Source organism: Emydura macquarii, unplaced genomic scaffold (assembly GCF_026122565.2).
Source record: "Emydura macquarii macquarii isolate MOO-44397 ecotype Brisbane River unplaced genomic scaffold, CSIRO-AGI_Emac_v2 contig_1876, whole genome shotgun sequence".
NCBI classification, from domain to species: domain Eukaryota; kingdom Metazoa; phylum Chordata; order Testudines; family Chelidae; genus Emydura; species Emydura macquarii.
In genome coordinates, this window is record NW_027132013.1 from 12,843,004 (window position 1) to 12,857,792 (window position 14,789).

At 41.4% G+C, this 14,789-nt stretch overlaps 1 protein-coding gene across 3 annotated transcripts in view; it reads right to left on the bottom strand.

Moving 5' to 3' along the window:
- Positions 1–14,789, bottom strand: part of AMBRA1 (autophagy and beclin 1 regulator 1) — a 190,450-nt gene that overhangs the window by 125,039 nt on the left and 50,622 nt on the right. For 2 of the 3 annotated variants that reach the window (XM_067557649.1, XM_067557648.1), the window contains exons 8-9: positions 11,657–11,743; positions 1,146–1,328 (exon numbers count right to left, since the gene is read on the bottom strand). In XM_067557649.1, coding sequence (XP_067413750.1) covers positions 1,146–1,328; positions 11,657–11,743 — 270 coding nt within the window. The remainder of the gene's footprint in view (positions 1–1,145; positions 1,329–11,656; positions 11,744–14,789) is intronic. The other variant, XM_067557650.1, reaches the window with a different exon arrangement.

Below are 14,789 nucleotides of genomic sequence, written 5' to 3' on the forward strand. Positions count from 1 at the left end.
CTCTGGCAATGGGAGAGGCCATAATCCTTCTGATGCCAGGAGAAGACACTGTTGAAGACAGTCTAGAAGCCCAAGCCATTGAGGTTCTCACAGTTCCCACAGTCCCAATACCCCTGAGTAGATTGTTGTGTGTGGGTATCCTGTGCTTTGAGAACATAAGTGTAATAAGGATCGAAATAAAAGTGAGTGCTTGCAATAGCTAGGAAAATTCCACTTAGAAATGGAACAAATAACGAATGAATGGAAAGGTCACAATCAGCAAGGCAGGTAACGCAAGATGGACCTTTCTTATCTAAATGCCTCAGAGTTATTGATGCCCAAGGTCTTTGGGCAACCCACCACTGGGTGGCAGGACATTTGATCAGATGGCTAGGTGAAGAACCTCATTCTTCCACACAGCGGAAAGAACTTGCTGCAAGTCAGTTTGTCAGGACCACAACACGGCATACTCAAACTACACAGTTCCAAGCAGAGGCTAGCATGGAACCAGCACAGGAGCTTGAGAATAGAGGAAGGCCTTGTCTCAGAGGGAAACTACTCAACAGAAACAGCATGTGAAAGAAACAGAGGTATGCTTTCCTCATCTCTGACTGGAGGAATCTTTCTGCCACGCACTGGTCCATTTAGCATCTATGCTGAAGTCAGGGTTCAACCAGGGTACAACCCCTGTGAGAAGGGAGCTACCCAAAAGCACTGACCAGCCTACTAAAGGTATCTTCGTAGCTATATTGAACAGAGAATGGAAACACATGCTGATTCTGCTCTCCCTCTCCTCAGCCCAATGAAGCACCACTGTCCGCTGCAAGATCTTCCTTGTTCCTACTCTACTACAGCTTTGAGTTCACATCCCTCCTTGGGATTTTGCCCTTGACATGAAGGGCAGGATAGAGTCCTGCATAACCAGTCCTCCAACTGCAAGTCAGCTAGAGGCATCATGAAGTGAAGTTGGCAGCTCCATTTGTTTCTCCATTTATTTGTTATAAAAGTGCAGGGGACTGACTAGTGACAGATGCTGCTCTAATTCCTGAGCAAATGGCCTAAACAAGTCTGCTCCCCTATAGGAAGCTTGAGACAACTTTGCTTGCTGAGCAGCCACTGGTTAGACAGTGTTATGGAGTGGGAAGAGGCAGGGTGCACACACTTACTCAAAGTCTTCAAACTCCAGATCATTTCCCTCTACAGATGGGCCTTGGTTCTCTGAGGTGGAAGAAGAAGAAGAGGAAGAGCGAAGACGATTCTGTTGGTAACGCATAGAGCGTTGGCGAATACTGTCCCTCCGGGAAAGATACTGGATCATTCTCTGGGCATAATATGCTGCAGGAGACAACCTGAAACAGGAAGAGACAGACAGAAATACTTATTAACCTATAACCTGAGGACCCAAAGGAGCAAAGAATGGGAGTGCAATCCTACTCTTCCTGTTGAAATCTGAGCATCCAGCGACCAAGGGGCAAAGGGACAAAGCCCCATACACAAGGGCCTCATCTTGTAGGTGGGAGGCAGCTGGGAAATGGAGGTACAGAGGCAAACAAAAATAGGGAAAGTGCAATGGAGAAGAGTGCAAGGAAACTTCCCCTTTAAATATAAGTCTTCCGTCTCATTCTCCTGCTGGGGAAACAGACATACAACAGTATCTGCAGATAGCACCATTGAGAGTTAGCAGCCACTGATCCAAAGCATACAAGCAGAGAAGTTTGTTTCTTCAGACTCTTTGGAACATACTCTTTCATCACCACCTCAGTCAACTAATTCCAGCAGAGGGCTCTGCACAACCACCAAGAACCAAGGCCATTCACAATATGGACCCTACTATGCAGTTCAAGGGGGAAGGCAGCAGCAAGCTTCAAATGAGACATTAAACAGAAGTCTGTCCCTGCTGCTGGTCTCTACAATATAAGGTACAGGAGAAATTTTCATAAAGAGCCACAAAACAAAGACTTGGTTGAGGTCCCTTTGAAAATTTAGTCCCAAGGGACTACATTCTAATGACATGGTCAATATCTCTGCTAATAAAACAGGTTTATCAACCCAGGTTGTGCACAGTCTGTAGGTGGAGATTAATGGGAGTTGAGTTGCTACACTCCTGGGATACAAATTCTTGTTATTGTAAAGCATGTTGGGATACTGGAGAGTATGAAAGAAGTAATGGAAAACCAAGTTCTGTTCACCTGTGGCTTTCATCTAGCAGCTCCTCCCACTGCCATACCATAAATCCTGAGCACACATATCTGCTTCCCCTGTTCTACATATAATCAGCACCTGTTACAGGAGGACGGGGAAATGACTATCTACATCCTAGTAGTCAAGACCATACTAAGAGCTGGCCAGAAGGAACCTCTTCTTGAGATGACACAAGTACATAGTATACTCTCATTTAACTGAGGCTAGCAATGGAATTCTCTTTTCACTTGGAAGACCAGTAAGACAACTGGGTCTTGAATCACTCTTCCAGATGACAGACTAGTTTCTAGTGACCTGTATTCTCCAACATGCCCTACTTGTTACCAATCTGCTGTTCTCTCTACATATGTTTGATTAGACAATCTCAGGAGGCCAAGAAAACACAACTTTTAGTGGCCAAAGTAGGTCATTCAATATCCGTAATCAAACAGTAATATTCCAGATTTCTTCCTGTAGCACTTGATCCAGAAGAGACGGTGAATTTACTAAATCATTGTTGTAGCAGAAGGTTCACTTCAGAGCCCACAGCCTGAGCACAAAATAGATGAACAGTACCATTCACCAAAAAACATGACGTTCACACGAGTGCCAAATTGAGTCAAAGCTCAATAGCTCTGTCTCACTTTGCAAACAGAAGGGCTGAGATTTCACTCAGCGGAAGCAATCTCATCAGGTAACCACTACATTTACCATCTCAGATGGAGGTCTCAATGTTAAGAAGCTTTGTGTGTTGTAATGATGACTATATTCCAGTATGTCTCTTTAAACAAAAGCTCACTGTTGTAACGATTAGAAACAAAACAGTAATCATTACATGGCAAGGATTTGTACCTTAATTTCTGCTAATCTGTATCTTGGCCTTAATCTGCATCAACAATTATGCACCAATATCCTCTAATTCCTTGATGGTGAAAGATACGCTCTCTTCTCTCCCTGCGCATTTGTATGCATGCATGCACATGTACATTTGACTTTTCTAGTACAAAGATTTACTAGGGATACAAAATCTGGACACCCCAAATACTTAAATAACCATCTCCCTAGCATGTTGTTTATGAAAATGCTTATTTAGGATTAGAATTGAACTCTGACTATTTGGGATTGGATTCTCACTCTGCCTGGTCTGCACTGGCTGCCCTGACAGAATTGTGCTCAGATTTCTAACTAGTGGAATTCAAAAGTGTCTCCTATCCCCTTAAAGCTCACTTTGGACTTCCAGCCTCTCCCATTCCACTAAATCATGGAGGGAAAAATCCTCATGAACCTATTGGAATGTATTTATTTTAATCAGGTGAGGCGGTAAAAACCTCATTTCCAGTGCAGATGCACTAGAAGTAGGAGAAGGAAAATTGAGATAACAGCTCTAATGTTACAGTGCAGACTAAAGTGCACTTCCACTCTGAAAAAGATTTTTAAAATACTCCCCTGGGGCTCCATGCTTATTGTTTCTGTCTCTATATCAACTGTACTCAGTTTACAAGTACAAAATTGGACTATCTAACTGCTAAAACTACACATTCACCACAAGATCAGAGTTATGCTAGGCTCTTCCAGGGATAGGCAACCCCTCCAGTAATAAAATTCTGCAAGTCAAACTCTGCCTCAAATTACACTGCTCAGCCCTATTATGTTCTGTATGGGGACTGTACAGGTGCAACCAAAAGCAAAATGCGACTCTGCAATCAGAAGTTAATTTACAATTTTGTTATTGATACACAAACAGACCACAACAAATTGCAGCTCACTCTCCCAGGGCTGTGCAGGTTCTGATATGAATAATTCTCATTAAATTTTATTCCTAGGTTACAAGGCCAAGAAACCATTGTGATCATCTAGTCCAGTGGTTTTCAAATATTTTAGGTTGCATACCCCTTTCCAAATAATGTAATCTACCGCGTACCCCCATCTGAGATAGGATCATAATATATCTATGATTAGATTGCCTAGTCTTACTAAATAAAATGTGTTGTCCTCCATTACAGGATTTTTCTCACATATCCCCTGATGAGAGCTCACGTATGCCAGGTTGAAAACCAATGATCTAGTCTGACTCCTATATAACACAGACCAGAGAACTTTCCCACCCCAAAAATTTCCAAAACATGTATCTTGTAAGAAAAACATCCAATCTTGATTTTAAAATTGACAGTGATGCAGGGTCTACCACGACCTGTTCCATTGTTCAATTACCTTCACTGCTAAAAAGTCACACCTTATCTCCATTCAGAGTTTGTCTAACTTCAACTTCCAGTCACTGGATTGAGTTGTACCCTTCTCTGCTAGACGAAAAGCCTCTCATCAAATATTTGTTCCCCATGTAGGTACTTACAGACTGTAATCAAGTCATTCTTTAACATTCTCTTTGGTAAGCTAAACATATTGAACTCCGGGTCTATCACTATAAGACATGTTTTCTAATCCTTTAATCATTCTTGTGGCTCTTCCCTGAACTCTCTCCTGTTTATCAACATCCTTCTTGAATTGTGGACACCAAACTGGACATGGTATTCCAGCAGCAGTCGCGTCAGTGGCAAATGAAGAGGTAAAATAACCTCTACTCCTACTCAAGATTCCTCTTTTATGTAGCCAAGGATTGCATTAGCCCTTTTGGTCACCTCTCTGAACTGGCCGCTTATGTTCAGCTGATCATCTACCACAACCCCCCAATCTTCTTCAGTCACTGCATCTCAGGACAGAGTCCCTCATCCTGTAAGCATAGCCTACAATCTTTGCTCCTAGATGAATGTTTCCATTTAGATATATTAAAATGCATAGTTTGCTTGAACCCAGCTTTCCAAGTGATCCAGACCGCTCTGTATCAGTGACCTGTCCTCTTCTTTATTTACCATTTTCCTAATTTTTGGGTCATTTGTAATTTTATCAGTGATGTTTTTGTGTTTTTCCCCCACGTCATTTGATAAAAACATTGAACAGCATAGGGCCAAGAATTGATCCCTGTGAGACCCCCTCCTCCCTGAAATACACCAGCTTGACAATGATTCCATTTACAATTACATTTTCAGACCTCTACAGTCCTTTCTGCTATCACCAGCAGCAAACAACACAGGGAACAGATCTGTTACAGTGTCTCTGTCCCCAGCCTACAAAGCCACAATTCAGAGTAGAACCACATTTGAGATGATTTTGAGAAATAGATTGCTATAGCTCTTTGTCAGAGAGCTCCCCCACTGTGGCAAAAGTGCATCTCTTCAAGAAAACACCTCACCCTTACACAGCCCAGGTAATCTGCCTCGCTGCCTGGTAGCAACTGCTCCCAAAGAAATCTCAATTCAAAGAGACACACGTCCGTGGGGAACCGAAAGCACTGATCCACCAGGCCCCACTCCTGCTACGATCCCAAGACCACTGACACCAAGATTACTCAGCCAACAGCAAAAAACTGAGCTAAACTGAAAAATTACTGAGTTTTAATCTTAAAATATATCTAAAATGAACAATTTTTTAACAAAACCTCACAATGTTACTGGTGGGCTTCCCTGTTTGTCTTTGTTCTACAAGTCCTCAGTGCAGAAAAAATTAGAAACAATATGCTAGTGAGGCAACAACTGCTCTCTTTTATCCTATCTTCTCTAATATATGCCTCTTAAGACACCCTGGTTACTAGACTCAGCCAGGGCTTTACCTAAGCCAGTTCAAATGCAAGCTACACATTAGTTCATTTCTGTGTTCCTCACCTGTATCTCTAATAGGATAGTGACAAAACATAGATTGAGCCCATGACATACGAGAATACAATCCTGTAGCTATGTCACCCCTGCCCTGTAACCTGGGGTGCCCTTTACAATGCCTTGCTGCTCACAAACAGCCGCTACATGGAAGTCACTCCCAGCTATGTCTGTGTTGTGTGCTGCAGCCACCCAGCCACACCTTGGCTCTTACCAGCCTTGAAAATTAACACAGGGTGACCCCAACACACTCCCAGTCCCAGATTTTCCCCCAGAGACATAGAAACCTGCTCTGTCTTGGACAGTACCAATATATTAAGACTGCTATTCCTTTAGGAAAATAATATGCACACAACTTGTTACCCAGATACTTCAACTTGAACACACCGGACTACATAAAGCAATAAAATAAATTGATTAACTACAAAGAGAGATTTTAAGCCAGTACAAGTAATGAGGCATAAAAGTCAGAAATGGTTAGAAGAAAAATAAAGATAAAATGTTTACTAATGCCTAACTCAACAAACTATATTAGATTCAAGCAAAATTTCTTATCACATGCTCCAGCAGATTACTGACCAAACTCTCAGGTTAGGACACCTTCCCCAGAGTCTAATGCCTAGTTTCTTTGGCTCTTTAAGTGCAGGGATGTGATGAGCAGGGAGAGAGAAAGGGGGTCTCTGGGGGTGTTTGTCATCCTTTTTATAGTTTCAGTCTCCTGCTTGAAAAACATTTCCAACCAATAACCAAGAGCCAAAGAGTCTATGTGGAAGGATATTCCCTGCTGGTTTTTTCACCTGTTTGTACACTTTCTCTGTCTTCCCTTCCTGCTTGATGATTCTGTTTACTGCTTAAATGCAAATTAAGCACAGCACACATTCCTTTGTTTAGGACAGACAGTTTGCCAACTTCTGCTGCGGAAGGGCAGAGGGATTTGGAACATGTGTTAATAACACTATAAAGGGGAATCTTATAACTACAATGTTGCCACACATATTTTACCGGGACAATAATGACCAGAAAATTATGAGTTTTCAAATGATACCTTACAACGCGTACTTTATACAAAGATTATTACAATAGTGGTAGGGTGTGAGTAAAGGGGTGTATTCTGTCACAGCCCCTCAGCCACACACAAACTTTGCTGTAATCCACAAGACAGTAGACTACTTTTGACATCACATGATCCAAATTAACTCAGTACATGGCAGTGCGTATGGATCACACAGATGCTTGCAGTGAATGGAATCCAATTACCAACACAGATGGCACAGACTGAGACACATGCATTGCTGGAAGTGTGACAACAACCGTTCAAGCTGCTGACTGCAAACCCAGGGGCCAATGCCAGCAGTGCAGAATCCAGCACCAAACAATGCAGTCTAACAAAGACTACAGTATGGAGTGAGGGTGCTGCTGCTGAGCAGCTAGTCTTGGCTGACTGATGAGGAACCTAGAGGGGGAGGAGCTGAAAGGCAGCATTCAAACACTTGCTTTTGTTGGCTCTAAAGCAAAAGTTCAAACATACTGCTCCCTGGATCAAGAGGGGGGCATACAGAAATGGATTACTAGGCAATACAAAGTCCTGTTACAACCCACAGAAATCTAACCAGCCTGGCCATGTAGGTAAATGGGCAATGAAGATCTCAGTGAAGACGCACATGCACATGGACACCAACAGACGCTCATGGTTGTTCCCAAGGTCAACCTCATTGCAAGATGGTAGTGTGGGATACCAGTCTACAACGGGAAAGTAGGAACACTCCTCACAAGCAGCAGATCTTCCACATAACCCTTTCATTCCATGTTTACTCCCTGCTTAAGGGAACAGAGTGAAAGATGACTGAAGGACAAGGAAACCAGGAGGCCTCTTCAGTCTTGGTAATAAAGAATGCCTGCAAAGTTAGAAACCACAGAGTACTCATTCTAGTGATCTCCCATATTGCCAGTTATCTTGGAAATTGTGCCTCAGATGCATGCCCACCCATTCAAACTGAGGCAAAGCTGGGTACCAGGCACAAACTGCTGCTCTTGTGTCTGCAATGCTTCCTGAGCCGAGTAGAACATATTGCATGTAAGCCATCAACTGATCAGACCTGCTGAGTAGACAACGCCACAGTCCTACCCATCGTAATTACCGCAGCAACTTAGATTTTCTTGGAGACTTTTCTACTAGATGCAGTCAGACATGTCATTGCTTGCAGAGATGGAGTCCAGGTGAAACTGTCTAGCTGGGATATTAATATGAACATCCTTATTTCAAGCTGTACTAACATAGCTGCCATCAAAGAGCACCATGCTAGGACAGCAATTCCCTTGCTGCTTTACTTTTCTTTTCTATTGTCTTAGTAATATCTGGAAGTCAAGGGAAAGGACTGACCTCGAAGAAGTCCAACCAATGAAACCATCTAGACTAGAGAGAGGACATGCCCTTTCAAAATTCCCAGGAATCTTATGATGGAGTTGAAACACAGCTTCAAAGTGATCTACATTTTCCTTGCCTATTCCATATCCTATGCTATTCATTCAAACTAAGTACCACTCCTCATACAACAAGTGGTGGGTGCAACAGAAAAATCTAGATCAAATAAAATCACCTTGAATTGAAATTCTTTAAGCTGTGGCTGAAGTCTTTAAAGCTCCACTACAGAGAAGGCACAGCTTGATCTTTTTTAAAAGATTATTTAATTCCATCTCTGTTTCAAGTAATTTTTCCACTGTGTTTTCTAGGAGATATCTGGTAGGCTCAGATTTCTTGTTGCAATATCAGATGATTCTGCAGCACACTCAACTACGATCAATGGAAATAACAGCTTCCGCTAAATTTCTAGAAAGGTCTAGGGAAAATTGGAAAGATCCTATCATCTTCAAGGATGCCCTCTGGTCCAGCATAACCAATAAACAGGAGTGAAGCTGTGCAATGATCATACCCTTACCCCACTCAAACTTTCAGCTCCAGTTGATTGATCCATGTACCTAACCCTCTGTAGGGGAGAACAAAGTGTATTAAATCTAACACAGATTAAAGCTCTTTAAAAAGATTCACAATATTGACCTTTCCCTCCAGTAGATCCTTATAATCCCAATACTCACAGTTAAAACTCCCACCACACCTTACAGCCCTCAAAGTTCCATGTGGTGAGAGCATGAACTTGTTACTGTCACATGTTACAGGAATTCAACATGGAAGAGATCAATTAGACATCTTCCAGAGGGTCAGGCCAGGACTGATCCTTGCAGTCTATTCTTCAGAATTTAATCCACTCTGGATTTAGTTGTTTTAGTCAGTGGGGTGTCTTCTACTTTACCCATAATGGCTCTCACAGTTGGGAAATTGCCACAGTCCGATTATGTTTTCTGTTTCCCCATGTATTTCTAACATTTAATTTTAATCTTTCCTTATAAATAAATCCCTCTAGCCCACACTTTAGTTTCTTTCATCAACCCTCTAACATACATTTGATACATTAGTCAGCATCTTTCTAGTTTTCAGTCGCCCAAGAGTGATAGCAGCATTCTATGTGGGTCATTCAGAGCCTTATAGAGAAACACTAGCCCCCAGCTCCAGAATACAAGGTCACATTTCATTAGGTTTCGGTAGACTCCATCACATTTTTTAACATTTCGGGGCAGTAGACTCCATCACATTTTTGACACCATGTTGAATTGTAAACTTATAATCATTTACTGCCATTTTTAACTTAGAGTCTTTCCTCAGCAGCTCCCTCCCACTGAATGCTGGGGTTTCAAATTAGCTTCCCAGAGATGGATTAATATGCTTATATTTTTCTGGGATAAGATATGTATTTTTTAAATTCTTTACCCATACTACTAACCTTTATGGGCTTGTCTACACACACAGATTTATCATTGTAATTGTACTGGTATTATACTGGTATAACTCTTTGTATGGACACTGCTTTTTTTCAATTTAGCTTATGCTACTCTCTTCACTCGGGACTGCTGAACCTCCAAGCTAGCATCATCTGTGGTAACAACATGCAGATTAAATCTCTCTTCAAGATCATTAAAATACTAACATTAAACCCAATTCCTGCAGCAACTCACTGGACACTTAACCTCAGTACATTCCCACTGATGGTTTATCTTTGGGTACGGTCCCTTTCACCCGACTTCAACTCACACGACGGCGTCAAAGGTTTCATGGGTAACTATACCAATTGATTTTATATCTGCTGAATTCTCATTCATTAGCTTTGCTAATTCTTTCCAAAAGAGATCACATTTGTCACGATTTCATCTTTATAAACCTCCAGTGCTGCATATTGCTCATGGTTCCATTACCCTCTTCTGTCAGATTCTCTCTGTAGGTCACACTACCCCATCTGTTGCTTTCTTGATATACTAAGCAGTAAGGGCAGAAATGACTCCCTTTCTAGTTTTGATAATTCTGTCACATTTGATTTTTTTTTAGTTCTCTGAAACAGCCTCACCTACCAACTTCTCCGTGTGCTAAATAGCACTACAAGTGCTTTGGTCTCTAATGTCAATGTTTCAGGACTTTTCAGAAATAATTTTCAGTGGTTTGCAGTTTGTTAGCTAACATGCTTAACACCCTACGTCATGCCATTCAGACTCACATGTGGATAGGTTATTTTTTTTAAAAAAAGTATTCTCTCAACTGCTTCCATCAATAGTTACATTTACAAGGCTCTCATGACCTCAGAATAGGCCTTTTCTCTTTTTTTCTTTTTTCTTGTGGAGACACAGATTTAACAGATTTATCATTGATTTCACATTCATTTATTGATGAGCCTGCTCTGTAGTATTTCCCCCTCAATATAATGTTTGTAAGATCCCTTATTAAGACTCTTACCCACTTCAGCAGCATTAACTCATTCTTCCTTTTGGCTGCCTTTATTATTTCCCTCCAACACTTGAGCACATATTGTCCTTTATTTCATATTTTGTTAGGTTTCTTCACACTCACATCTTTGGGCTATGTCCTCAAAGTCACACTGGTCTCCTTATTGTCTGAATTTTTGTTTTTCAGAGCCATTGTATTCTGTGGCATCTAAGGATTCTCCAGCCTCCTCCTACATTCATGCATTACAATACTTCCATCACCTTTACTTAATTTCTTAGCTTTTTAATTTCCCAAACATTTACTTTCCTGAAATCCAGTATCATCATCTCCCTCTGCACTCTCTGTAGCTCCTCTCCTTGCAAAGTTGCATCCAAATAGGTTGCTATCATTGGCTCTAACCTGCCCTATTATTTTCACATCCTCATTTGATCCCTTCCTATTAGTAAAGCAGCAGATTCAGGGTGGCTTCTTCTCTGGTTTGAATGCTCTGCTTTCTGGATCAGAAGGTCATCCTCCAAGTTCCCTAGGAACCTCAGATGAACTGTGTTCAGTTGTACAGAGTCTTTCCCTCCACTCGATTCATCTGACACACAGATGTAGTCAGAGAGAAGGAAGAGTTCCTTTCCCCAAATGGGGCTAAATTCAACCTTGACCAAGACCCACACAGAGTAACAGGCTCTTTGTACTTCATTATCTTTCTACTCTCTTTTGTCTCACTGTTATTGCATAAGCCTTTTGATTTAAATGAAGGGTAGTGTGGAAGGGGCTCGTCAAAAGGGCATGGGACCAAAGGGTATGAGACTCTCCAAACCCAACACTATGGTCATCTCATAGATGTGCCATAAAAGGTGAGATCGATCATATACCAGCATTATTCTCAAGGGTTCAGTATGTTACTGCCACAGCAGTAATGCCTCTGACTGTGAAACTGGACTGAATCTGGACTGCACTTAGTCCTTACCTGGCTGGATCTGGGTAGATTGGGTGCTCCCGGGATCCTGCTCCATCATAGCGTGATAACGAAATGAGGGAAGACTCCAGCAACCTCCTAGAAATAAAAAACAAAAATGTTAATGTCTATAAGTGACCAGCTGAGAGGTCACACAACAGCAGCCCCATGTCTCCTGCTTCCTTACATCTCCTGAGATGATTTGCTATTATTGATTAATTGCTATAGACATGCATGGCACTGTACAGACAAACAGGGCCAGTGATAGCTGGCACAAATTCTTGCCATATCAAGATTCAAAGCATATAAAGAGCCTCATTATATGGATGGAAGAACTCCCAAATGGAATCAGACTCCTACATGGACATCCCAAGAGAGCTGCAGATGGCTGTTTTTCCCTTGGGGCAAGCAGTCCAAAGTAGCCAGGCCTGTAATCACTGATGCTGAATTAGCAGTCTGTCAGGAATTTCTGCCATCATACTCTAAGAGGTGTATACAGAGAATATGTCAAGGAGCATGGAATGAGGAATGTCATTTCATATTTGTATTACAGGATAGCTTCTCCTCTGGTTTGAATTCTGTTTTCTGAATACAATATACAGTATTTCCAATCAGGACTGAGTTTCAGCACACACTGCTACTGAATGAGCACAGAGTCACAACTTAGGTTTACTGGAAAACATCCCCATCTTAGCCTTGAGGTTCAGTGAAAGAAACAGGCTCTCAGGATAGAACAAGTCCAGTCTCTCTCACTCTGTTAAGTAAGTCACAGAGAGAAGCAGAGACTGGAACATCCACACAAAATCTAGGCGTATGGCACAGCAACCAGAGAGACTGTTTGAAGAGCCAAGGATCAGTCTGTGAATCACAAAAAGTTATGGGACTGACTGAAAGCAAGTCATATGCAGCTGCACGTGATCAACCCCAGCATCCATATTGCATGGCCACCATAAGTAACCCCTGATCCTCCTGTCATAAACAAAGCCTGGCAGGTCTAAAACACACTCATTCAAGCCTATTGTTGCCATTATACTCCAGCTTCCATAAAGAGGTATGCTTGAAAATTCAACCGAAAAAGCTTTAAAAAATTCTGAGGCCTCCCAGAAAACTTGGCCAAACAGCCCTTTCAGAGTCCTTGCTGTCTGTGACACATTGTGCCTGTGGCAAAATATACATGTGCTTATATATAAAAATCAGAAGTCTAAATATTAAGATGGGTGAACTAGAGTGCCTGGCATTAAATGAGGCTTTTGATACAACAGGCTGAGCAGAAACTTGGTAGAATGAGGGTTATCATGGGACATGGTAATACCAGGGTACAAAGTATATAGGAATGACCCAGTAGGTCATGCTGGTGGGGAGTGGCACTATATTTCTTTCTTTCACATAAAGTAAAAATCTTAAATTAATCAAACTGAACCACAGAATCTCTGTAGACAGAAATTCCGTGCTTGAACACTAAGAGGATAACAGTAGGAATATAATACCAACCACCTGACCAGGATGGTGACAGTAATTGTGAAATGCTTGGGGTGATTAGAGAGGCTGAAAAAGGCAAAAAATGCAATACTAATGAGGGATTTCATATCCTTATATTGATTGGGTATGTCACCTCAAGAAGGGATGCAGAGATAAAATTTCCAGACACCATAAAGCATAAACATAAACATGCTTCTTGGAGCAGCTTGTTCTGAACTCCTCAAGGGGAGAAGCAATTCTTTATTTAGTCGTAAGTGGAGCATAGAACCTGGTCCAGAAGGTGAATACAGCTGAACCACTCAGAAATAATGCCCATAATGCAATACATTTAACACACTTATGGAGAAGGAAGAGGGGAATTCCAAAGAAACTTATCAAAGTAGCATTTAACTTCAAAAAGGGAAACTACACAAAAATGAGGAAGCTAGCTAAACGGAAATGAAAAGGAACAGTCACAAGGGTGAAATGCTTGCCAAGTGCATGGAGACTATTTAGAAACACCATAATAGAGGTTTGAACTAAATGTATACCTCAAATAAAAATAAATAAATAAAGAGGACGCAAAAAATGCCACCATTTCTGAACAGCAAAATAAAAGCAGTTAGAGGCAAAAAGGCATCCTTTAAAAATTGGAAGCCAAATCCTAGTGAGGACGATAGAAAGGAGCATAAACTCTGGCAAGTCAAGTGTAAAAGTATAATAAGGCAGGGCATGAAAGAATTTGAAGAGCAACTAGTTAAGGACACAAAAATTAACAGAAAAAAAAATTTAAGCACATCAGAAGCAGGAAGCCTGCCAAAAAAATCAGTGGGGCTACTGGACAATGAAAGTGCTAAAAGAACACTCAAGGACGACAAAGCTGTCGTGGGGAAGCTACATGAATTTTTTGCATTGGTCTTCACTGCAGAGGATGTGGGGGAGAGCCCCACACCAAGCCATTCTTTTAGATAACAAATCTGAGGAACTCTCTCAGATTAAGGTGTCAAAATTGATAAACAACAGTAATAAATCATAAGGACCAGATGTTATTCACCCAAGAGTTCTGAAGAAACTCAAATATGAAATTGCAGAACTACTAACTGTGGTATGTAACTGATTGCTTAAATCAGCCTCTGTACTAGATAACTGGAACATAGCTAATATAATGCTCATTTTTAAAAAGGCTCCGGAGGTTGATCCGCATAATTAGAGGCTGGTAAACCTAACTTCAGTACCAGGCAAACTGGTTGAAACTATAGCAAAGAACAAAATTATCAGACACACAGATAAACATGATAGGTTCGTGAAGAGTCAGCATGGCTTTTGTAAAGGGAAATCATGCCTCACCAATATGTTAGAATTCTCAGAGGAAGTCAACAAACAAGTGGACAAGGGTAATCCAGTCAATATGGTGTACTTGGACTTTCAGAAAGCCTTTGATAAGGTCCCTCTCCAAAGTCTCTTAAGCAAACTAAGCAGTCATGGGATAAGAGGGGAGGTCATCTCATGGATAGGAAACAAATAGTAAAAATACATGGACAGTTTTCACAATGGAGAGAGGTAAATAGCGGGGTCCCCCAAGGATCTGTGCTGTTCAACATATTCATAAATAAGCTGGAAAAGGGGGTGAACAGTGAGGTGACAAAATTTGCCCGATATAAAATTACCCAAGATAGTTAGGTCCAAA